General features: G+C 51.1%; 8 protein-coding genes across 8 annotated transcripts; 4 read left to right on the top strand and 4 right to left on the bottom strand.

The window, feature by feature from the left end:
• Positions 1 to 865: 865 nt before the first annotated feature.
• MRS44_016200 (uncharacterized protein) lies at positions 866 to 3,166 on the top strand (the record flags this gene model as incomplete). The annotated part of the gene is made up of 6 exons (XM_065617931.1): positions 866 to 875; positions 925 to 1,051; positions 1,233 to 1,334; positions 1,388 to 1,647; positions 1,736 to 2,622; positions 2,678 to 3,166. The coding sequence occupies 6 exons, from the start codon at positions 866 to 868 to the stop codon at positions 3,164 to 3,166; spliced, it is 1,875 nt and encodes a 624-aa protein (XP_065474003.1).
• A 503-nt stretch (positions 3,167 to 3,669) lies between these two features.
• MRS44_016199 (uncharacterized protein) lies at positions 3,670 to 5,031 on the top strand (the record flags this gene model as incomplete). The annotated part of the gene is made up of 2 exons (XM_046282798.2): positions 3,670 to 4,571; positions 4,617 to 5,031. The coding sequence occupies 2 exons, from the start codon at positions 3,670 to 3,672 to the stop codon at positions 5,029 to 5,031; spliced, it is 1,317 nt and encodes a 438-aa protein (XP_046125150.2).
• A 998-nt stretch (positions 5,032 to 6,029) lies between these two features.
• Positions 6,030 to 10,823, top strand: MRS44_016198 (uncharacterized protein; the record flags this gene model as incomplete). Its single annotated transcript, XM_065617930.1, has 5 exons — positions 6,030 to 6,575; positions 6,629 to 8,609; positions 8,678 to 9,612; positions 9,688 to 10,738; positions 10,804 to 10,823. The coding sequence occupies 5 exons, from the start codon at positions 6,030 to 6,032 to the stop codon at positions 10,821 to 10,823; spliced, it is 4,533 nt and encodes a 1,510-aa protein (XP_065474002.1).
• An 85-nt stretch (positions 10,824 to 10,908) lies between these two features.
• Positions 10,909 to 11,889, bottom strand: MRS44_016197 (uncharacterized protein; the record flags this gene model as incomplete). The annotated part of the gene is made up of 1 exon (XM_046277800.2): positions 10,909 to 11,889. One exon carries the CDS (start codon positions 11,887 to 11,889, stop codon positions 10,909 to 10,911), a length of 981 nt encoding a protein of 326 aa, XP_046125151.2.
• Positions 11,890 to 12,352: 463 nt separating this feature from the next.
• MRS44_016196 (uncharacterized protein) lies at positions 12,353 to 17,638 on the top strand (the record flags this gene model as incomplete). Its single annotated transcript, XM_065617929.1, has 9 exons — positions 12,353 to 12,395; positions 12,473 to 12,503; positions 12,551 to 12,776; positions 12,827 to 12,892; positions 12,947 to 14,672; positions 14,732 to 15,115; positions 15,171 to 15,331; positions 15,402 to 16,333; positions 16,390 to 17,638. The coding sequence occupies 9 exons, from the start codon at positions 12,353 to 12,355 to the stop codon at positions 17,636 to 17,638; spliced, it is 4,818 nt and encodes a 1,605-aa protein (XP_065474001.1).
• Positions 17,639 to 17,880: 242 nt separating this feature from the next.
• On the bottom strand, positions 17,881 to 18,952 carry MRS44_016195 (uncharacterized protein; the record flags this gene model as incomplete). The annotated part of the gene is made up of 3 exons (XM_065617928.1): positions 17,881 to 18,513; positions 18,620 to 18,740; positions 18,792 to 18,952. The coding sequence occupies 3 exons, from the start codon at positions 18,950 to 18,952 to the stop codon at positions 17,881 to 17,883; spliced, it is 915 nt and encodes a 304-aa protein (XP_065474000.1).
• A 625-nt stretch (positions 18,953 to 19,577) lies between these two features.
• Positions 19,578 to 21,605, bottom strand: MRS44_016194 (uncharacterized protein; the record flags this gene model as incomplete). The annotated part of the gene is made up of 5 exons (XM_046284373.2): positions 19,578 to 20,006; positions 20,058 to 20,235; positions 20,286 to 20,441; positions 20,492 to 20,701; positions 20,755 to 21,605. The coding sequence occupies 5 exons, from the start codon at positions 21,603 to 21,605 to the stop codon at positions 19,578 to 19,580; spliced, it is 1,824 nt and encodes a 607-aa protein (XP_046125154.2).
• A 1,001-nt stretch (positions 21,606 to 22,606) lies between these two features.
• On the bottom strand, positions 22,607 to 23,545 carry MRS44_016193 (uncharacterized protein; the record flags this gene model as incomplete). The annotated part of the gene is made up of 1 exon (XM_046277801.2): positions 22,607 to 23,545. One exon carries the CDS (start codon positions 23,543 to 23,545, stop codon positions 22,607 to 22,609), a length of 939 nt encoding a protein of 312 aa, XP_046125155.1.
• Between the last annotated feature and the right edge of the window lie 220 nt (positions 23,546 to 23,765).

Below are 23,765 nucleotides of genomic sequence, written 5' to 3'. Positions count from 1 at the left end.
GTAGTGGACCCGGACAGCATCGCAGAGGGAAATGAGATTATTGATGCCATGATTAAGCATGAGTATGGATACAATGACAACAAGGAGCGTTGAAGTCACGACCAGGGCCTTGTGCATAAGACGAAGTGTCATTCACTGATACATTTCGCTCCAGCTGACCAGTTTTCTCAATGATGAATCGAGTTCCTATGCTGTCCTGTGCTGATCACCTGGCCGATTGTTTTACTGTCCGGAATGCCTTTTTTAAGCAACCCCATCTCACTTCGAGACTGACCTTGCAGAATCAATCTTCCAAGCCCAAACTGATCATCGGCAATCGCGTACTGTCACCTGTCACTGAATCTCCGATACGGAGTTATGGCCTGGAGCACTCCGTCCCCGCTCCGTCCCCACTTCGGCCCGTCCGGGGATCCCGTGTCAACGCCGGCCCCCTCGTTACATTCTACGATGTGATTTTGACCGACCCCGAGATAGCATGAAGTATAGTAGTTGGCGAATTATTTGATGCATCCTGATTGATCTCCTCGGGCAATACTTTTGACGCCTCCGAAGATCCCCGGTTGGGATAGTCTCAGTCGTGTTCAGACCCTGATGGACGAGCTTGAGTCATGGATTTGCAACTCTACCTGATAACCGTATTCGCAACTTTCTCTCATCGGCCGGGTGAAAGTGAAAGATGACAATCGCATTCCGTGGCCAGTGAGTGGTTCACTGTACGTCAATCCACCGGCGTTGGCATGTCCGATCGGGACTAAGACGGATTCTTCCCGATCACATGACCGGAATCTCCGCCCATCCCCTCAACCACCAGAATATGGTTTCACTCTCTCAACTTTTGAATTGACCCGTTCAAGCAGTGAACACTATGAGCACACGTAGGGCACGGAACTACAGACGTGTCTCCCAAGCCTGCGACAATTGCAGGCGAAAGAAGGTGCGCTGTCCGGGCCAGAAGCCAAGATGCTCAGCTTGCACCCGACTTGGCCAAGCTTGCTGTTACGCAGATGGAGAGTACAGTGGACAGGCTGCAGCGGGAGTTGAGACCAGAGTGGTACAGTTCATCTTATCGTTGTGGAATGTTCTCTCGTTGACGGTATTAGGCGAACCGCCTCACCCAGCTGGAAGAGAAGCTCGATAGGATCATAAGCAGGGTAGAGTACGTCAAGACAGGCATGGGATATGGGGTAAAACGGGAGTGGATACATGGACCATGCTCTAACGACGCATTACAGCCCCCTGGGGACACAAGATGTTACCCCCTGTTCAGCCCCCGGTGCAGGGTCAACCACATTGGCCTCTTCGCCATCGTCAGTCTACGCACCCCCCACATCACTGTGAGTTCCCTTCAGGTTCATTATATAGACACAAACTAATGCCCTTGGGTTAGACTATCGAGAGAGACCATCACAAGGGCAATCGAGATCTACTTCACACGAATACATCGCCAGCCACTATGGTTGTTCGACACCGAGTCCCCACCAACGCCAGACTCCAGCGTGGAGCTCAACTGTATCATCCTGGCGTTGAGCGTGACCTATAATGGCGCCGGATTTTCCGACGCCGGCTTGAGGAGTCCAGTCTTTTATGGGAACACTGCCCGAAGACTCATCATGCTCAAGGTCGCTGAAGGGACTGTCGACTTGCAGAGTGTTCAAGCTTTGTGCCTGCTGGCCTTTTTCAATCTGATTTGCAGGTAATAAGCCCCAAAAGAATGATAGCTGTTAACCCTGAATAGCTGGCGATATACCTCTGGCTGGCCTCAACACCACGCTAGCAAAGAATATTTTGCAGTACCTGACCCTCGGGCACCAAGGTCAGAACAACTCTTCGACTACCGACGAGCACTCGAAACTATTTTGGAGCATCAACCTTTTGGATGCATGTTACGGGCTACCAGTCCTCGCCCCCTCTTCTTCTGCGGACGCGCAATGCCCGAACTACTCGACTATTCAAACATGGAAAACTTCCGTGACCTGTTCCCCGTTCCCTCAACAATCTCGGCCTGAGGGAGAGCAGACTCTCCCACACATTTGGTCCCACTCTGCAAGAATTAGTAGTCTATGGGGAGCGGTCAGACTCTACATATCGCGGTGCTTTGAAGACGCAATTACTGCTCCCTGGCAGCCGACCTCGGACTACTCCACACTATGCTCAGATCTTCTGGAATTCGAGACGTCGTTTCCAATCTCGCTGAGTTATAATATGGTAAACTTCCCGGAACGTTCTCCCCAAGAGGTTCAAGACAACCGAGCGGACTGGCTGCCATGGCTCAGGCTGCAAGTGACCTACCACGCCATTCACTGTGTTCTGAACCACCCGTTCTTATACTCACCCGAGTCCTCCAAGCAGAGACTTGGGTCCAACACGTTCTGGAGAGGATCGTTTGAGAAGGCTCTCCGCCATTGCACGTGGATCTCCCGATTGATAAGGGTTGCTAACGAGAAGGGCCTCGATCTGGCAGACCCGTTCTTTGCCCAGGCGGCGGCTATCGCTGGGACATTACACTTGTACTGGACGCGCAGCAATGATGATGCCTTGAAGAACTCGGCTACAGGCAACTTGGAGATCTGTCAGGGACTGATTGTCCAGATGGCAGCACACTGGCCGCTCTGTGTGACGATGGTTGGTCCTTCTGCTCAGGCGTTAAAGCAAGTTTTTGGCTGACACCTTTCAACAGTCACGCGCCTTGGAGCACTTCATTGATCTCGTTAGTGCGTCGAACGGGAAGGAAGCGGAAGCAACCCCGGTTGCAGCGAAAAGGTCATTGATGTGGATGATCATGGATATCGCCGCTCCACAGTTCCCAGCCTACCCCGGTGAAGCATCAAACGACAAGGACCTCTGTGAAACTGGGTTCAATGATGATGAGTACAGGGCGACGAATGAGTCTGAGATACACTCCTCTCCAACCGATATGAGGGAGTCCACAGCGCACTATGCGTCACCTCCAGAATGGCTACCGTCAAGATCGGATGGTCCCAGTACGGAGCACCGTACAAAAGAGTCGTTGCAAGAACAAAGACATGTGGTCCCTTCCGGTTCTATTGAGGAAATGGGGTTTGATAGGAACAGTCTAGATCTATTGTGGGGGCCTTGGGAGCAGATGATGCGTATGAGCACGAACCCTATTACCGACTTGGACTGGTGGGACATGAGTAATCTGTGAGCTGCGAGAATTGGTGTGCGCGACAGAACAGACAGTAAATAGCTCAAATTGAATTCTCAGACCCTATCTGACTGGGTGGGATAATGAAGATGTTGTTGACCTGTCACCCTAGTCTGTTCCCTGGCAAGATATTAAGTAATGTTTACCGAGGTTGGTTCTCTTGAACAACCACGCTGTTGTTACTATCACTGCGGAGAACCTTTGGCCCTATCAGTAAAATCCGGCTATCCCCGGGATCTGTCACGGATTCCACCCGGCTATTCCGTGTGAATCCCGCCTCTGACATGTGTCGTATCCTTTGAGACTGAGTTTCCGCTCACATGACCGGGATCATGATACCTCCACGCTTCGCATAGCTGCAATTGGTACGAGTTCCTTGGCCTGTCTAAGTAGATATGGGACATAAAAGGCCCCTGTCATTCAATGCTTTGATTGTAGGTGAATCTATTATCTATCCATCGAGAACAAGCCATCACTACCTCCCATTGCTGCCACCTTCCACCATGACTCCCACCACGTCCCCTTCTTTCGACAGTAGCAGCCTTTCGGCTGTCGCTGCCTTTGCCGCCGTCTTGGCCTTGGTAGTCAAACTCCTCAAGAAAGCCATCTCGGTCCAGAAGAGTGCGGCCGGGCGAAACTCTTTCACCACGACAACTCGAGCACTGCCAGCCTCTTGGTATAGTTCCCAAGAGATCTACGAGCTTGAGAGAAGAGCCATCTTCTCCAAGAAATGGATTCTGGTGACGCACAAGCTTCGGTTTCCAGAAAGCGGATCGTGGATACGATATGAAGAAGCTGGTTTTCAATTTTTCCTTGTCAAGAACAAGGAGGGCAGGATCAACGGATTCCACAACATTTGCCGGCACAGAGCATTTCCGATCGTCACCAAAGAACAAGGCCAGTCGAGTGTCCTCTCGTGCAAATATCACGGCTGGTCGTATGGCCTAAACGGCCAACTCGCCAAGGCACCAGGATATCTCGACATGAAGGGATTCGACAAGACTAATAATGGTCTCTTTCCAATTCATGTCCACGAGGATGCAAAAGGTTTCATCTGGGTGAATCTAGACGCCTCCAAGAAGCCCGAGGCCTGGTCTCAGGATTTCCACAAGATTGACCAGATGTCGCGACATGAGTCCTTCAACTTTGAGGACTATCACTTTGACCATACCTGGGGGATGAGCGGCGACTACAACTGGAAGACCTTGGCCGACAACTACAATGAGTGCTACCATTGCAAGACGGCACATCCCGATGCTGCCTCAGTTGCGGATCTCTCGGCCTACAAGGTTGATCCCAAGGGTGGAAACATTGAGCATTTCGCCAACACCACGACAAAGCAGGAAGAGGAGGGTCTGAAAATCGTCAGCAACTACTATTTCCCCAACGCATGCATGACCGTCTCGTAAGTATCGAGTCCTCGCTTCGGAAACGCCGCTAACCAGCACAGACCGCACTTCTTTTACATGATGAGATGTGTTCCAACATCGGCTAACCACTGCTCAATGGAATACGAAGTCTATCGACACAAGAACGCCAGCGATGCCGACTTCAAGAAAATCGACGAGATGTTCAAGAGAATTCTGAGTGAAGATAAGTGGCTATGCAACAACGCCCAGAAGAACCTCAATGCTGGTGTCTTCATCAACGGAGAGATGCATCCCAAGATGGAGCAGGGCCCTCTGTATTTCCAAAGCCAAGTGAGAAAGTTTTTGAATCAGCACCACAAACTTGAGGAAGCGGCCAAGAAGGAGATTCGGCCTGCTCAGCAGGTCTTGAGTGGGGACAAGGGTGTGACTGAGGTGGACATGAGGTTCTGTTCTGGGGTGGCTTGTGGCAAAGATAAGGGAGCATTGGAGTGGTAAGGTCAGTAAGACCAGAGGGAAGAAGGCGATATTCCTGTAGTATCTGGACAACTTCAGTTAGTTAATGAACTGCGAAATCTTTTCAATACTCAGAAGTCTGTAAGGGTGAATCGTCTCCCAGTGCCCTCTTGTGAAGGTCAAGCACAGTCTCTGCCTGGCTCTCAGCACAAACCTCCTCGGGAGTGCGTCTAGACTCCCCAGCGCTTCCTGTACGCAAATATTGGACCCCTGACGCATCGGTCGCGTGGCCCAATGGCAAGGCGTCTGACTACGAATCAGAAGATTCTGGGTTCGATCCCCAGCGTGATCAAGTTCTTTTTTTGCGTCACTGGGGCGCGATGGGTCCTCCAACTCTGACCAGTCATGCCACCCGTAAGCTAGTCATGGCGAAACATCTACACAACGATCGTGAAGGAAGGGGATGTTCTTTTTGAGGTGAGAAGAAAGTTAAAACGATTTGTACGTGTTCTCACGAACCTTAATCTTAACGTGCTTTGAGCTTAAAATGAATCTCTTTCCCGTTCCGCTTTATCTTATCACCGTGATCTTGAACTTGTTCTCCGCAAGTATTCCTTGAAAAGCTCTCGGCTAACGCGATGCTTCAACTTATCAGGCTTGGCTCAAATCCGCACTCCTACGCACCCCCATGCAGTCAGATTGAGGCCTCCTTTAAGGAATGGGTCTTGCACATGTACCCCCGAGGCAAGCAGGCGATAGGCAGAGCCATGTTGAAGGCCTGATAGGCTGCACATTGAGGCTGTCGGTTAGCCCAGTCTCGAATCATATCTCAGAAATGCAGCGTTTAGATCCACTATCAGTCGTATTATTGGGTGGCCAAGATTGTGGCTGCTTGAAGCGATGGTCTTCACAGCCTGATTCTTGAACAACCGTATGTATAGAGGACCTGTTGTTTGAAAACCCCGCATCTTTTCTTCGGCTGGGAATCGTTGTGACATTCCTTCTCTCCTAGTGCAAAGACAGAAACCTTCGTGCCGACCATGGCACCCAAATGGCTCCAAGCGTTGCGACCCAAACGAAGCAGCAGATCACCATCTCCATCCGGTGGGACGCGCCAGGATACGCTGCCTCATTCGGCGCCGCCTCAGCCCGGACCCTCATCATCCGCCCCTGCACCAATCACTCCAGAATCTCAGGTGTCGCCGACCGTTCCGGTTGTTACCGCCCCGAAAGATCCAATTCGAACTCGAATTTGGAATAGCGCCTACAACAATGTCAAAGAAGATGAGCCACGCCTGGTCGAAGCCTACGAGAAGATCCTCTCTGTTCAGCTTAGTGACGATAACCCTGCCCCACAAGATGGAACCTCGACCAATGTGATCAATCAGGATCCGGGTGTTAGGCAAGACCAGATGAAGCAACTAGTCGACAGAGGGGTGGAAAAGACCGAGAGAGAGGCCAATGTGAAAGAAAAGATCAAGGAAGGAATGCAACCCATCAAGAACATCAAGGACTTTGTGGCGTTGGCAGTCAAGTCAGAGCCGACTGCTGCGGTTGCATGGGTGGGCATCACAACATTTATGGAGGTGAGTATTGTCTTCTTCCTAGGTATACAATGGTGGCCGACTGATCCGGACAGATCATCACAAACCCGGTTACCGAGCCAAGTATCAACCGTGACGGTATCAGACACGTGCTCGAGACAGTTCAATGGTATTGGGAGTTGTCAGATCTTCTCGATGCCGATGGTGCCGACGAATCCACTATCAAGTTGCAAGAATTGCTCGAAAAGCACATCGCCAGTCTATACAAGAAACTACTTGTGTACCAGATGCAGAGTGTGTGCCTGTACAACAAGCACTGGGCTGCTGTTCTCGTCAGGGACCTCGTCAAGGTCGATGACTGGCAGGAAAAGGTCAACTCGATCAAGAAGGCCGAGGAGGCCATTCGTGAAAAGATCAAACAGAAGAGCTCTGAGGTTCTCAAATCACGGCTCGGTTGTATCGATGAAAAGTTAGGAAATTTGCGTCTGGATGTTCAAGCCGTCACGTCGGCTGTGGGAGGGGTCGAGTCAGCTGTCAACGAGCAGACACGAGGCCTGTTGAAGATGCACTATGACGAAAAGGACAACGAGTGCCTCAAGGATCTGCACATTGTGAACCCGCAAACGGATAAAAAAAGACTGGAGAAAACGAAAGGCGGCCTCCTCAAGGATTCATACCGATGGATTCTCGACCACGATGACTTCCAGGGGTTCCGGAGCGACCCAGACCGACGGCTGCTCTGGATCAAAGGCGACCCAGGCAAGGGCAAAACGATGTTGCTCTGCGGCATCATCGATGAGCTAGAGAAGGAATCCTCACAGTCTTTGTCGTACTTTTTCTGCCAAGCTACTCAGGACCATCTTCGCAGTGCCATTTCGGTACTCCGCGGTCTCGTGTGGCTTCTCTGCAAGAAGCAGCCAACGCTGATGCCTTGTGTTCGAGAAGCATACGACATGGAAGGCAAGAAGTGCTTCGAGGACTTTTTCAGCCTCAAAGCCATCTTGGAGAGTATGCTTCAAAATTCATGCCTGCAAACTGCGGTCTTGGTTGTGGACGCCCTGGATGAGTGCTCTTACCAAAGAGACGGTGTCATCGAGAGAGAAGAGCTCATTGACTTGATCATCGAACTTTCGGAGTCATTCAGCGCAAAGTGGATCGTGTCGAGCCGTAACTGGCCCGTCATCGAGGGGCAACTTCGTTCTGCCGACAAGATCGCGGTTTCGCTCGAGTTGAACAAGGACTCCATATCCCGGGCAGTGGAGACCTTTGTCAGATACAAAACTGACGAGCTGACGCGCATCAAACGGTACGACGAGAAAACTAAAGAGGGAGTCCTTCAAAGACTTCTGATCGGTGCAAACGACACATTTCTATGGGTGGCCTTGGTGTGCAAAGAGCTCGCTCGCCCTGTTGTCAAACCATGGGAGACATTGGCCAAGCTCGATCATCTCCGCACCGGACTCAACGAGCTGTACAAGCGCATGCTCGAGCAGATCGTGAACTCAGACTACTCAGAGCTCTGCCGAGAGATCCTTGCTACCGCTTGTGTTGCGTATCGGCCCCTGTCGCTGGATGAGTTGCGGACTCTTGTGCCCGAACTCCAGGCCTACGGCCCAGAGGCTTTGAAGGATCTAATTGGAGAATGCGGATCATTTCTTACCATCCAAGGAGATGTCGTCTATTTCGTGCATCAGTCAGCCCAAGATTTTCTGGTTGGCGACGGGAAAGACACCATATTTCCTTCTGGTACCCGACAGCAGCATCGTGTTTTATTCAGACGCTCACTGGAAGCTTTGAAGGTCCTCCGGAGAGATATCTATGGATTGAAAAGCCCGGGGGTTCTCGCCAAGGGCATCACGCCACCGGGCCCCGATCCCCTTTACCCGCTGAAGTATGCTATCCTTTATTGGATCGACCATCTGGAGCAACTTCAAGGGGACAGACATACCTCTGACGACAAGGCCATTGACAAGTTCCTTAGAGAGAAATACTTGTACTGGCTTGAAGCACTCAGCCTGCAAAGGTTCATGGAGCATGGGCCAGACAAGATTCAGAGGCTTCGGGGCACGATTGTGAGTACGCAACTATTCAAAATGGCCAGCCGTGATTTCTAATATTTTGGCAGCGTCATAGTAATGATATAGGTCTCACCGATCTTGTCAACGATGCTTGGCGATTTGTCTATTCGCACTTGGACATCATTCTGGAAGCACCGCTCCAGCTCTATGTTTCAGCGCTCGTGTTCAGTCCCTCTGGAAGCATGATAAGACGGCTCTTCGCACACGAGGAGCCAAGTTGGCTAATTATGAAGCCAAGGATGGGACAAAACTGGGGTGGGTGCGTTTTGAAACTTGACTTCAATCGCATCCGCCGTGTGGTCATCTCACCGAATGGAAGGCGTTTTGTGCGACTGGACCATGATGCTGTCGAAATCTACAACATCGGCTGGAGCGACATGACACATTCAATCAAGTTCGCCGATTGGGCCGGGTATCGCATGACTGCCAGGTTTGCACCAAACGGGGAACATCTCGCAGTGTGTTCCGACAAAGGAGCAATTCAGCTCCTGGATACCAACACAGGACGCCGCATCTGGGAACTCAAAGGCCACGAGAACTTCATCCAATGTCTCGCTTTCTCCCCCAACGGAAAACTACTAGCATCAGCCTCGCCACAGACAATAATCCTATGGGATCTAGACACAGGACAACGGCTTCAAATGCTTGATTGCAAAGCCTCAATGTCGATGTGTTTCTCCTCCGATAATCAGCGATTGGCATCAGGTTCCTATCGTTCTGGGGAGATGAGGGTTTGGGATGTTACAAGCGGTGATTGCATCTGGAGCATAAAAGCTCACGATGAGGGCATCGATTCTCTCGCATTCGTTTCTGGAGAAATTTTGGTCTCTGGCTCATGCGATGAAAGAGTCAAGATCTGGGACTTGACAGAGAAGATCTGCACCCAGATACTCCAAACCACTTCCAACTCCCCTTCAGTTGTGTCCTTTCAAGACGGAAGGCGCTTCGCATACTTCTCAACTCGTAAGGATGTTGTCATCAATATCTGTAACGAGCGAGGGGTACGCCTTCAATCAATAAATGTTGGGGGTGATTTCGCAACGAGGCACGACTTGGTGTTCCTACCAGGCCCACAGTTGTTGGCCAGGACTTCTTCCGAAGGGCTCACACTATGGGACTTGGCATCAAAATCATCTAAGCAAGCTGATCAAGAAAGCAGCGACCGTCTCGACAAGCTCGTATTGTCATGGGATGGCAAGTATCTGGCTTCAGGTTTAGAAGACCATACAATCAGACTTTGGGATACTTCTGATTCCACCCGTTACCTGATGCTTGACTACGTTTCAGGCAGCCGAACCCTCACCTTCTCAGGCAATAACCAGCTTCTGATCGGAAGGCCAGCTTATTTTAACTTAGTTGTCTGGGATACTGCCAACGGCAACCGTCTGGGTACGTACGGCGGTTACCAGGGGTTACAACTCTCTCCTGATGGTCAACAGATGGCAGGGGAATCAGTCGAGGATACCATCACGATACACGATCTCTCAACTGGCGACTGCATCCAGGAGATCAATGCCGAACTCTGGGAACAACAATTTCTGGTAAACGGAAACCGCATGGTTTTGGTCTCTGATAAGGGCATCAAGGTCTGGGACATTCTTCAATCACGGTGTATAGCCTCTTTGTCATTTCCGTCTTCGGAAATGAGGAGCGCATATATTTACGCTGTTGCGCTATCAAACGATTCCAACTTGATTGCGTTGGATGGCGATTCTGGGCCCATCCAGGTTTGGGATCTAACCACTCAGGAGTTGCGCCACGAGTTAGGTGTCCTATCACAATCACCTGCCTTTTTCCAAAATGGGGAATTGATGTTGTATCACAATCATGGTTACGACACTATTGAGATCCTAAAGCTAAAGACGGGAACTCTTCTACAAAGCATCCAACTTCCAATCCGCGAGTGGCAAAAAGGGTGGCAACTTGACCCTAACGATCAGTCTCGACTATGCACAGAACTTGGTGTGATTGATCTGAGCAACAGTCTTCGTGGTCCTGATTTTGAAATTGAGGAAGCCCGGCGTCAGCCTCCCCACAACCCCCATTATCTAGGCTATGGTCTGAGTCTCGATGGCGCTTGGATCCTCAAAGGCAGCACTCGCATCCTCTGTTTGCCCCTAGAATATCGTGGGGGGCAACTGCAGCGGGCTCAACTGTCGCGATCGCACACGACGAGTCGGGACGAGTATCAGTGCTTCGGTTCGCGGAGTAGGGACCGGGTGAAAATGGAAGATAGCAATGTCAATGAGAATGGGATTTCCATGCTATTCAAGTTCCCAGATGTCTCCTGCTCCTACCTAGAAATGATCTACGCCTATTGTCTTCAGTCGCCTCTTCTCATACGCCTTTGTCGCCCTCCAATTACTAATAAACATGACAAGAACAAACAAAAAGATAAAAGCAGCCGCTATCAAAGGAACAATTAGAGAAAACACTGTGAGCCCATAACTCGTATCCTGGAACGCCTTGTTGCTCTCCAACCTCTCGACGCTCAGCCCAACCTGCATGGCTGACAGCGCAACCACGACGTAACCGAGGATACCGGCCAGCACGGAAAAGTTGTCGCGAAGAAGGTCGCCGTAGACGGAGTGGGATGCCACTCTGGAGTAGCCGCGGAATAGGAAGCCTTTTCGGAAGCTGTAGATCTTGTTGAGGCGGCTGAGACGGAGCTCGCCGTACCAGTATCGAGGGTTCACGCGGTCGTAGCGGTGGTTCTCCAGGAACTGAGCTGCCAGCGCCTTCCAGCCCTCCCAGCTGATGGCGTCTGGTAGCAGACCGCATTCTTTGGCGATCCGAAAGTCGCTGCGATAGGCGATCAAGGCCGTGTAGGAGAACAAAAATCCCCGGGCGCAAGCATCGAGATTTCCACGGTACGCGTCGATGTGCTGGGCATCCGCCGTGATGCCGATGTGGGCTTTCCAAAAGTCTGGGTCCAGAAGGTAGGGAGGGAGGGGCTTCAAAAAGATGCGGTTCCTCCACCAGACCATGTGAAGCGCGATATCCTCGCAAATGACGATGTCGCGAGAGAGGAGCCGTTGGTGATGGAGCGGCCGAGGCGGCATCGGCCGACCACAGATCCAGAGAAGGTCATGGATGTCGTTGAGTCGATTCACGAGCAGCTCTCGCTCCAAGAACTCACTGTCGGACTGGGGGATGACGATGTCATCCTTGACGCGACTCGTGGCCGGCAGGAGGCTAGTCTCGCTTCGCTTGCTGTGCTTCTCATGATAGTCTGGCTCAAGGACCTGCAGTGTAAATGGAGGAGATGATAGATCCATGATAGAATTAAACTTTAATCAAGGTGTGGGTGGGAGTAAAGAAACGTAAAGATCAAAGCCAGGTGGGCACAAGACAAATCCCCCCAAAAAACCGCCCCCTCAGAAGGGAAAAAGTGCGAAATTACCCAAGCCCAACGATCAAGCAAGGATTGGGGCACGAGCTGAGTAGGCATCCAAGACAATTGGGGGCGAAAACCCAGCCATTGGACACTTGGGTCATGCGACTCCATTTAAATCTCACCCACAGGGGAAATCATTTGCGAGGGGCGCCACCCGCTAATGACGGGACTACCCTTTTGTGTCTTGAGGCCCGCTTTCCCGCCAGCCCGAGTTCCCGTGGCTGAAACGATTAAAAAGCAAAGGCGAGGCGGTCTCTGAGCCAACGTCAAAAGACGATTCACGTCCCTTTCAAGGAGGGGAAGAGCGTTTTCGCGATAATCACGTCGAGGAGCTCAGTATCGACATGTCGCTTCGTCGATCGGCAACTCGCAGAGCCCAGGCCAGCAGTGATGCTGCTGGCCCAAGGCAAAGAGGGGGCTTGCGGATGTTCAGCAGGGGATCAAGCAACTCCACCCCGAACCAGGCTCCGACAAGGACAAAGAGACAGAGATTGAGTATGTGTCACTTCAGCCCTATGAGCCCTTCACTCACGCGTCTTCAGCATCGTCTTCGTCCCCGGTCTTGGCGCCCATCCAATAGACAGCTGGAAGTCTGGAACGACGAAATTCAACTGGGCTGTTGACAAAGAGGGAATTATCAAGGACTTTCCCAATGCACGCGTTTTGCTCTACATGTACGAATCCGCTTGGATGGGTGGATTCAAAGTGAAGCAATTTCTTAGCAATCTTGCGTCTACTCTGCTGGATGGGTTGGATGGGATAAGAAATGTTAGTATCTACTAATACCGCAAGCGACATGCGCTAACCAAGCCGATCAGGATTCCAAAAAGTCAAACCCGATTGTGTTCATTGGGCATAGCATGGGAGGACTGGTTATAGCCAAGGTTTGATCCTATCATTATTACGTGTGTATCACGACTAGAACTGACCGGTAACAGGCCATCTGTATCGCAGAGTCCCGCAAAAATGTCTACCCTCACTTGTTTGAGGATATCACCGGCTGTGCCGTCTTCGGTACCCCGTTCAAAGGTGCCCAAGCCGCTTCTATGGCCGTCATGCTCTCGTACATCGGCGAGAAGATGGACAAAGCCGAGCCATCGAAGCTCCTCGAGCTAATGAGACCTGATGATGAGGGACTAAATGAGCTGAGGCGCGACTTTGTGAGAGCCGTGGGAGAGTTGCACCCCAAGATTGCCCTGTTTGGCTTCTGGGAAGAGCACAAGACCCAGTTCTCCGATCTCGGTCCTGTGCCGGATTTTATCAAGCGTCTTGGGATTCCTCTACCCAAGAATCTTGCAGAGTTTGTCACCAGAGACTCGGCGATCCTGGATTGCATGGACTCTATGGGCTTGGCAGCGAATCATCGAGACTTGGTTAAGTTTGAGAGCTCCAAAGACCTTCGGTATGCGTTGGTTCGAAGTCCGCTCAAGAGGTTGATCAACGGTGCTGTTTTGGTGGTTAAGAGCCGTCGTAAGTCTACAAGACCCATCGACTGGGACCTCTTCAACAAGGCCATGGATGCTCTTGATGGAGCACGAGTATGGAAAAAGCGGGACGAGATTGACAAGAAAACTACGCCCTCGTCATGGATACCCGATGAGCCGGAATACGTCGGTTGGCTTTCCAAGGATGGTGGCGCTCTGATCCCTCAGCCTCAGGGGTCCGAACCTCTTAAACAAGGAGAATGCCTCTGGATCCGTGGTCCAGATGGAAGAGGCAAGACCAGTGCCACGTTGGCAGCACTCAATGGCATCGACCACATGATCCAGGCAGGGGCAGACAAGCCCTCAGTTCCCATTCTTCTCGCATACTTCTTGTGCGACAGTACCCCCGATTACGGCACAGCTGAGGAACTCGTCAAGTCACTTGTGTGGCAGCTCATTAGAAGGGATGAGTACCTCGCTTCACACGCCGAGTTTTTGGTAGGCAAGACCGATAAAGTCAAGCCCAAGGTCCAGCCACTGTTGACGGTCGAGAACCTTTGGCAAGTGCTTCAGGACATTCTGGCCGATAAGACCTTGTCTGACACAAGCATATATCTTGTCATCAACAACCTTGAAGCGCTCCCAGACTCAGGCTCTACGAGCACGCTCCTGGGCTTACTCAACGCCGAGGTCGAGAACATGATTGGACGACATGCGAAGGTTAGGTGGATGATCACCAGTGGAGAGTCATATCACATTGGACAGGCCCTCAAAGGCAAGTCCCTGAGGCTGATCGACCTGGAGGATGAAAAATACAGCGACCAGGTTCAGTTGGAGTTGAGAAATCATGCCGCTGAAAAGGTCTCTGCCTTGGTCAAGGAAAAGGACTACAGCAAGGCTCTTGCCTACTTTGTCAGCAGCTTGATCGGTAAACGGGCCCAAAATACGCAATGGATTGATATTACATGTGTCCACCTCCAGGAGCTTCCTCACAAGACTGATCTCCAAGTCCGTCTCCAGTTGGAAGTTGTGCCTCAGGAACTCGACGCGCTTCTCAATTTTGCGTGGCAGCAGGTTTTTGATGTCAACCGCGCCAGGATTGCTGAGATCAAGGAGATGCTGAGAGTGTTGGTCCTCACTCAAGAGGACCCGACAGAGCAAGAGCTCGCTCTTCTTGCGGGCTTGGACTCCCCCCCGCGGAACAGGCAGAGCTTCACGACTTGGTATCCAAGTGCAAGCCGTTGCTAAGCATCAAGCCCACTACCAGGTCCGAGACTACGGTTTGCTTCATTGACGCAGTTGTCAAGAAGCACCTCTTGAAGAATACTCGCAGGATGCTTGGACTATCAGAAGAGGACATCAAGCTACAGCACGGTATGCTTGGCCTTCGAGCATTTGGTCATGTCATGAAGGCTCTTGAAGATCTCCGCAGTACTGAGCCAGATGAGGGTGATGACGCGGGACAAAATGACCAATTCTCCGACGACGAGTCCGATGGTGGAGATGACGAAGAGGGCGATGACGAAGACGAAGACGATGACGATAGCGAAGAAGAAGAAGAAGAAGAAGATGAAGATGAAGACCCTGAAGCACCTGAGATCAAAGACAAAGCTCATGCTTACGCCGTGAAATATTGGCTTCATCACGCTAGCCAAGCCACGACCGACATTGCCGATGACTTGAGTCGAGAGGCAGAATTCTGGAAAAAGGACAGTCATTCGTCGCCGTTGGCTTACAGAGCATCACCAACTTACCGACTCTTTCAAGAACTGGGAACGTGTTGAGTTGACTGGTCTTCATGTGGCTTCCGCCATTGGGTTCAGAGGGTTAGTTGCAGCTCTATTGAAGAATGGATATGATGACGAGAAGAACATGAGAGACTCGTTGTGTTACACCCCTGTGAGTCCTCCTCAACAATCACCAAGTTGCAAACATGATGAGTACATGCTAATGTGAAATAACCATCTAGCTTCACTTTGCCGCCGCATTCGGACAGACAGATATCATTGAGGAGCTCCTAAACAAGGGCGCAGCAATCGATGACGGCAAAGAAGACGACCTCCAGACTCCCCTGCATCAAGCTGCAGCCAAGGGCAATGTCAAGGCTATGGTCATGCTACTGCAAAGGGGAGCAGACCCGAATGCCAGCTGCGATACTTTTGGCAGAGTCATTAACGCTGCTGTTGACTCTGGAAACTGTGAAGCCGTGAAGGTCTTGGTTGAGAAGGATGTTTCTCTTGAGGGAGAAGACAGCGAGGAAGAGGAAGAGGAGGATGGTGAGGCTGAGGGGGAGAACAAGCAGCCAGGAGATGAAGCCGAGGACGACAACGAGGACGAGGATGACGACAATGAAGACGACGACGACGACGACGACGAGAACGAAGATGATGATGATGAAGACGATGAAGATGACGAAGAAGAGTTTATTCGCTCTCCACTAGCCCTGGCTGCTCTCCGCTCAGACCTGACAATGTTCGAGTTCCTCATCAAAAATTACTCGGAGAAACTTCCACCAAAAGAGTTCAACAAAGCTCTCGTCAAGGCTGCAGAAAGTGGTCGTCTCGAAGCCTTCAACCATCTCTTCGACTCATACGAGCACCCCCAAGAGACGTTCCAGAAGGCACTTGAAGGGGCGGCATACGAGGAAAAGTGGGACATTCTGGCAATCTTGCTCGAGAAGCGCCCTGGCTTGAACTGTGATCAGCCCTTCTTGAACGCGGCCGAGGGCGATGATGGGGATCAAGCGATTCGGTCAATAGAGGCTATGTGGGAGTATACCAACGGATCCATCTCTGCCGAGCAGTTGGATAAGTCTTTGTATCAAGCCACCGATTTTCAAAACGAAAAGACGGTTCAGCTGCTTCTTAGGTTTGGAGCAAGCCCTGATGCTACCGGCGAAGTGTAAGTTCGATCCCCCATGGAGCTCTTTCTCTTGCTAATCACGACCTTTCCTCTAGGTACGGAAATGCCTTGACAGCAGCAGCGTACGACGGCACCAAAGATATCGTCAACATGCTCCTCGACGCAAAGGCTGACATCAACTCTCCCAACGGATGGGCTCTGCAGACTGCTGCTGCTGAGGGTCACATGGAGATTGTTGAGCTGCTTCTCAAGCGTGGAGCTGACGTCAACGCATTGACTACCAACGATAACATGAGCTCAGGAACCGCTCTGCAAGCAGCCGTCGAAGCTGGAAATGGGGATATTGTTGCTCTTCTTCTCGAGCATGGCGCTGATCCAAACCTCGGAGGAGGCTCGCTGACATGCCCCATCATCGCAGCGGCAAACAACGGAGAGAAAGAGATCCTCGATCGTCTTATCAACGCCAAGGCTGACGTGAACCGCTTGGGAGGAGAATATAATTCGACTCCCCTGACCTACGCAGCCATGTATCTCCCCCAAGAATCTCTGCGGTCTATTCTTGATGCTGGTGCCGACATCAACTTTGCCGATGACGACGGCGACACCCCGCTCATTCTGGCTGCAAGGTCGACGGATGCCAAGTCTGTGCAGTTCTTGCTTGACCGTGGCGCTGACGTGTTGCTGAGGAATAACAGCAACGACAACGCGTTGGATGTCGCTGTGGCGACTGAGGACATTGATTGCATTAAAACCGTTGCCAAACACGTTTCTGCCATTATGGAGGCTTTGAGTGTTGCCATGGAGGGCGGTGATGCTGCGGTTACGGCTGTTGTTCGAAGTGTTGAGAACCGCAAGCAAGAACTCAACTATGATGAGCCCATTCCTGAGGAGGATGAGAGTGAGGATGATGAAGAGGTGACTCAAGAAACTACTGAGCCGGTCGCTGAACTTGAAGGAGCTGCTGCTGCCGCCGGGGGAGAGAATGGGCAAGTCTCGAGCCGACCTGTATCAGAAGTGAAATCTTTTGACTCTACCAGCACCCTTGTGCCGGAGGAAGCAGGAGGCTCGGGAAACCAGACACCAGACGGTGCTGCAGCTTTGAGGAACAGCTATCAACCTCCTCAGCCAGGGATCGCTCCCATCAGGAGAAAGCCCATCACCGGCGTGAGGCCCACCCCGTACAGACCATACCAACCACCTGGTGATGTAACCCAGCAGCCCGGCTCTGAACAGAATAAGTATTTCGCCTACAGGCCAGGGGCGCAGCCAGAGCCTGTCCCACCTCAGGCTCCTGAGCAAGCGCCTCAGTGGTCACCCAACCCAGCCGGTGTGGCAGAACAGTAAGTTAGCCTTCTTATGACGGTAGTCGAACTTTTACTAACGAGAAAGGATATCTGGATCTGACAGGAAAGAGCATCGATCGTCGTTCTTTGGGATGAAGGCTCCCTGGTCAGGAGACCGTTACTCCTAGGATTTGATAGAGAATTAGAGATGGTACAGTAGCATATTAATACCTAGTACTACTTCTCGATTGCTTAAATAGTAGATTCAATAGGCACACGTAGGAAATAATATTGGATCTAAAACTACTTGTTCAGACGAACAGGAAGAGCAGCAGTGCCTGTGACGTTGAGGCTCAAGAGATCAGGTCGTGAATAGTGCCCCACAACGTCAAGGTTCTGCTTGGCCTTGGCTCGATCAGCTAGGTCAATCTCGGCATATGCAATGCCCTCCGCACCAGGATCGAGAGGCTCAGAGAGCTCAGATCCATCAGGACCATAGATCATCGTGAAACCTCCACCGGGAGTCTTGCCCCAGGATCCTGAACCCATCTCAGCCAGCTTGGTGTTGGCCTTGCCCTTCTCGCTCAGAACCTCCGTGCAGGTCATAACAAAGCATGCACCCTCCATTGCCATTACCTGAGAGAACTTGTTGCTCGCGCTGCCCGAGATGTGGTAGGCCCATGGCTTGCCCTCTGGGGGCTCCCAGATGAGGGGCCAGCTTGCGACGTGGATGTCGACGTCCTGGGAATACTGATAGTATCGCAGGAGAGGCTGGGTGTGCTCCCAGCAGTTCAGGCCTCCGATCTTGCCAAACTGCGAGTCGACAACGCCCTTAAGGGAGTCAGCCTGGCCGTCACCCCAGTAAGCCCTCTCCACATGAGTGGGCTTGATCTTGCGACGGTGGTGGACAATGGTGCCAGTGGGGTCGATGAATGACTATAGCTTAGTCAGTTTAGGGAGTCCCGTATCAACCGTGAAAACTTGCTTGTGCAATGTACAAGGTTCCTCGATATCGCTCGCTGTAGCCGAGAACAACAAACACCCCAGCCTCGCGGACAGCAGCCCTAATACGGTCCATCTCCTTGGACTCCCTCTCCATCGAGTTGTCAAAGTACTCGTTCATGAAGGGCACATTGTCAAAGACGGAGTTTTGCCAGATGCTCCTTGTAAGGTCAATGGGCTAAGCACATTACTCTGGGAGACATAAGACTTACCACGGATAGCCAGGGATAAAGACCTCTGGGAAGCCAACAACGTTGGCTCCGTTGCTACCAGCTTCCTTAATCAAAGAAATGACCTTTTCAACACCGCCTTGGAGATCGTTCCAGACGGGTTCGGCTTGAACGGCGGCAACCTTGATCTTGGAAGAAGCCATTGTTGTAAAGTGGTGGTTGACAAGTTGTTCTTCGGATGATTTGTATTGTTGCTGCGCTCAGGCTGTGTCTTGACATTCCTTCAAAATGGGAAGCATTGCACCTCTTATATAATGAATTCTACATGCTGTGTAACTATGTAAGTCACTAGTTGAGGCAATCGTGAGGCTGATCATGCGGGGTGCATGCATATCGGGATAATTGATACCCGCTTGGGAAGCATACGGATCGACCCTGGATAATTAATACCCGAATCCCGTACGGTCCGTATATCAGAGACGTCAGGAAGATCAACAATGGATAATTAATATCCGGACATTGGTGGCCATATCATTGAGAACAAGGTGTTTCCGTTCGGTCCGTATAGTAACATCTAAGAGGGGACCATAGGCCGAGTCCATGAAGTCGTCAGGGGTTCTTATCTTGTAAGATGATCGCTTCGGCATTACGCGTGGACAGATCTACTTCTTACTATCGCCATCATTCTTTATTCTAATAGAAATGACCAAGGTTGGGCCTGTTGTTGTTTTGTAAGCGCCCAGTCTTGCCATTTTGTAGCTATAGGAGTGATACGAACAAGATCTACATTGCTTCATATCAAGGCACTAGTCATGTTATTCAACATCGTCAAGCCTCATCGGAAAAGTCAAACGCCATGTGACCCATGTTCTGGTCAAAAGCCCAAGCCTGAAAGAGCTCATCAAACATCTCTGGGGGCAACGCCTGCTCCCCGCCGACGCCCACTTCTTGGCCTTGGCCTGTCGGAAAGGCCCCACGTTCGTACAACTCAAACTGTCGCTTATTGACTTCTGGAATGTCACCCAATAACTCCGGGGTACTGAGAGTGACGCCCCATTGGTCAGCCAGGGAGCGAATGGCTCGGATGGATCTGTTCGCCCAGTCCCAATTCGTGTTCATTTCGTAGAGTGCTTTGATGCAGATGCTGAGACAACGCATTGCCTCATTGTTTGCGTTGGGTGGGCCCATCTTAAGATCTAGTAGATGTATAATTGCTGCTGTGAATATGGGATGGACCGCAGATATTGGCTGGCATTGCTGGAAGGTTTGTTAGTAAGTGCTAGATGGTTCGGGGAGCTAACGACTCACATTTGTATAATTGCTCCTGTATATGCGAACGATCTTTGCAATTTTGATTGCCGATGCTTTGCAAGATTTTGAGTGGACATCTTTGCCTTCAGGGTCGAATTCAACGCAATTGCGGCCGCGAGACAGAACCTTGAAGAAGGGTCGATGAAGAAGGATGATCGAGTGATGGTATTGAATGCTGCGCGGGTCATTAGCTTGAGAAAGTATCTGAGCGGTGCTATAACTCACTGAAGGTGGTATACATATGGCGGCACAGGGTAAAGACTTGACTCGGACATCTTGAGTGACTTTGGAAGCTGGTCAAACAGCCTTGCAGACCGTAAATGCGTTTCCATGACGCGGTCCTCTCTTTCTCTGTCTGTCCATGAAGAGCGCTGTGCATACCTGATTTTGATCAGTACTAATGGTTTCTGCCATTCGACTTTGCATCTTACAGTTGATCAATAACCTCGGAAGTAATAATCATGATTTCGCAAGTCTTGATGGCATTCTCGGTGATGTGAGACGTCGGCCAGGGCTGTGAGAATTTTCTCTGTTCTGCAGAGAGAAGTGCTGCAGGTCGGTCTTCAAGAATCTTGGGTTTGGCTGTCGTAATGTTGTACTCCTGAATGCTAGCAGGTCTACCCATTCCAAGGCAGTACAATCTGAGATGTTTTTGTCAGTAATTCTGTATGCCCATTTCATGGATATCCCCTACTTGTCAAGTACATATATGCCCCAAAAGGCGACGTTGCGGGCCTCGACGTCCTCTTCGGAGATGATTCCTTTGGCTGCGTATTGTGTGCAGTCCGACTGTAAACCGAGGTTCATTGCCATGCGTGTTGCCATGCCGATGTACATGAATCCAAGACCCTCGTTGTCGATAGATGCCCAGAACAATCCTAGCAATGCAGTCGCCTGAACCGTTGATGTCGTCGGAGCTTCGGATTCATAGTGTAGCATGGTCTTGGCTTGATCTGCAAATATGTAGCCGGCGGTATTTGCATCCTCCGGGTCCGTTCTCAGCTCTGGTCTCGGCGAGTAGCGCGACGAAAGGGCGAGTATTGCGTTGAGAAGCAACGGCGTGCAGAAGCGTCCAGACTTTTCCACGTAAAGGTCAACAATGAATGACTCTCTAGGCACAATGTATTGCCATGAATTCTGCCATTTCCAGAATAAACCCAGAAGATGATCGCGAAGCTCGTCTGTGGGCTCGAAGAAGGTTGGCAGTTGTTGAGCTGCTTCGATACCTCGATGTCGGGCCTGGACCGAAGAAGCGACTTTGAGAGATGTGCTGGGCATGAGATCGAAATTGCTGGATGTACCAAAGAATCGCAGTTCTCCGGCATCGCCTATTGTGAAACATCCGAGTGCATCCGCGAGATCATCTACCGACTCGGTCTGGTTGGCGTCGTCGGATGGCGACAGTTCGAAAGCGGTTTCTAATGCAGCTGTGCTCACCCCTTCTCTCGGCAGCCGGTAGTTAGAATCATGGACAAATAGTGGGTTCGTCTGTGTTGCAAGGGCCAGGCTCTTCTCAAGGGTCTGAATGCGCGCTTCCAAGGCCATGATGTACGCGTTGCTGGGACGCCTAGACCGCGTGAGATTTGAGACAAATATGAGTGGCAAATTTTCTTCACCTTCTTTTGCTCTCTTCTTGGGTATATTCGCACTCTTGCTGGCGATATTTGCAGGCGCCGCATTGTGGTTGCTCCCCATCGCACTGGGATAGTGAGTAAGATGATATTACCCCCGCTGCCTCAAGTTTGTTTGCTTACCTTGGTCCTTTTTACTCGGCAGCCATTGCATGCCAGGGTAATCCTTTTTCTCCCCGGTCGCCGACCCGGCTCCGTAGTGGGGGACATCTTTGACCTGGGCCTTGGCGCCCAAGCACACCCTACGCTGTCAATGCGAGGTTGTCGTCACCTGTCAGGCTGATACACGTCTCCTTCTCAGGAAGCAACGTTGTCTACAATGAGCGGGGTTGCTTTAATATAAACCTGGCAAGATATGAAGGGATCCGGCAGATAAGTTGTTCCAGGATGATCCGCGCCAACGAGCACTAGTAAACTTTGATAACTAATTGGGGCCTCTCATTGATCCAAGATGGGATCCAAAGTGCGGGGAAGCTACGGCTAGCGTGACTGGCTGCCAAGGAACGGCTGCCTCTCTCAAGGGGTTGAGGTTCTAACTACTTACCCTACACTTTGGAATGATCAACCCATGGAATAGGCCGCCCTTGCATTGTTGCAGCACATCGTTGGTAGGTAGTCTTGGAAGCCATTAGACTAATCTCCAAATCATGACTCCCTGGAACGCTACGGCAAGGCTACATTTCACAGACACATATATTATTGTGACACAAGCGGGCTAGACATTGGCAAGGCCCTAGGAGCCTAATCACCATGATAATCTCGAAATGACAGTATATTGGCTCATCTATTTATCATGACTTGAATACAGCCTGGCTTAAAACAAAAGAAGAATGGGAAAGGCGGCGCTTTCTCCTTATATACTTATACTCGAGCTTTGTCCTATCAGGCACATGCCCCCAACCGCGTTCCTACGCGCTAAATGAGGTCAAGGTATGGAACATTCTCTCCAAGCTCCAGAAGCTGCACCCCATTCTGCAAAGTAATCTCCAACGCGTCGTCCTGGCCGGTTTTCCCGGGTCTAGCTTCTTTGACCACACCATCTTCGTCATCAGAATCCCACTCAAATTCTTCTTCCTCGTCTTCATCATCACCACCCATCGACAGGTGGTGGCCTTTAGCCCTCTTTGGGCGACCGATCACAGGTGTCTGGGTTATCAGGTTGGGGGACCACGTTAGCTTGCTGGATAGCTTGACGACAGAGTATGCAACAGCAATGATCTGTTCTTCAGCAACATGCTTCGTGTATGACCGCGTGTTGCTGGTTGATCCATTCATGCCAAATCCCACATCCAACAATCCGGGATCCGGGATCCCAACAGCCTCTCCAACAGGCACGGTGGCGTTGAACCCCTTTCCTCGACCAACCGTTGTTTCAATCGTCCAGGTACTCTCAGTGGCGGTTATGATGCCAGTGACAAGGTAGGCACGCCCTGACCGAGTGCCCTGAAGCAACCTCAGGGCATCCTGTGCATAAAATTTATTTTGCATGAGTCGTAGAAAGTGATCTTCGGGCAGCGGTAGCATGTACTTTTTGACTAGTTCGCTCTGTAGCCCTCTGCTCTCCTCCTCTGTGCGGGATAGATCGATATTAAGCAGTGCCGACAATTTCATAGAGAAGCCTCGCTCCCTAGCGACCGTCGTGGTTTGGTCGACAGATTTGACCATCTCGGGTTTCGGGAGAATGCATGGGATGATATCGTTTGTCTTGTGACGTACGTCGCCGGAAGGAGAGTATGGAGCGTATTTATCCAAGGGCGATACTTTTGAGACGACTAGCCGACCTAAGAAACTGTCCACTTCGGTGGCCGGGATAGGCTCTTGAAGAAGAAAGAATCTTCGATCCTGTGCCCTCATTGGAACGTTATGGGTGGGTGGGTTTGAAAGGAGAGATGAAAGGCTTGGCTTAGTTAGGTAAGATAGGTGCTTGGAGAAGACGAAGCAATGAGAGAATTTATATCAGTGGCTGGAGGCCTCTGTTTGGGGGGAAAGCACTGCCACATCTTGCATAGGCAGCAGAGCCAGATGTGTTGGTTGAACCCTGTCGGGTGGCGCCACCAACAGGACAACCAACAAC

This window comes from Fusarium solani, assembly GCF_023522795.1.
Source record: "Fusarium solani strain SB1 chromosome Unknown bctg00000012, whole genome shotgun sequence".
Taxonomy (NCBI): Eukaryota; Fungi; Ascomycota; class Sordariomycetes; order Hypocreales; family Nectriaceae; genus Fusarium; species Fusarium solani.
Note: the sequence above shows the minus strand (reverse complement) of the source record. Positions and strands in the feature narration are given on the sequence as shown.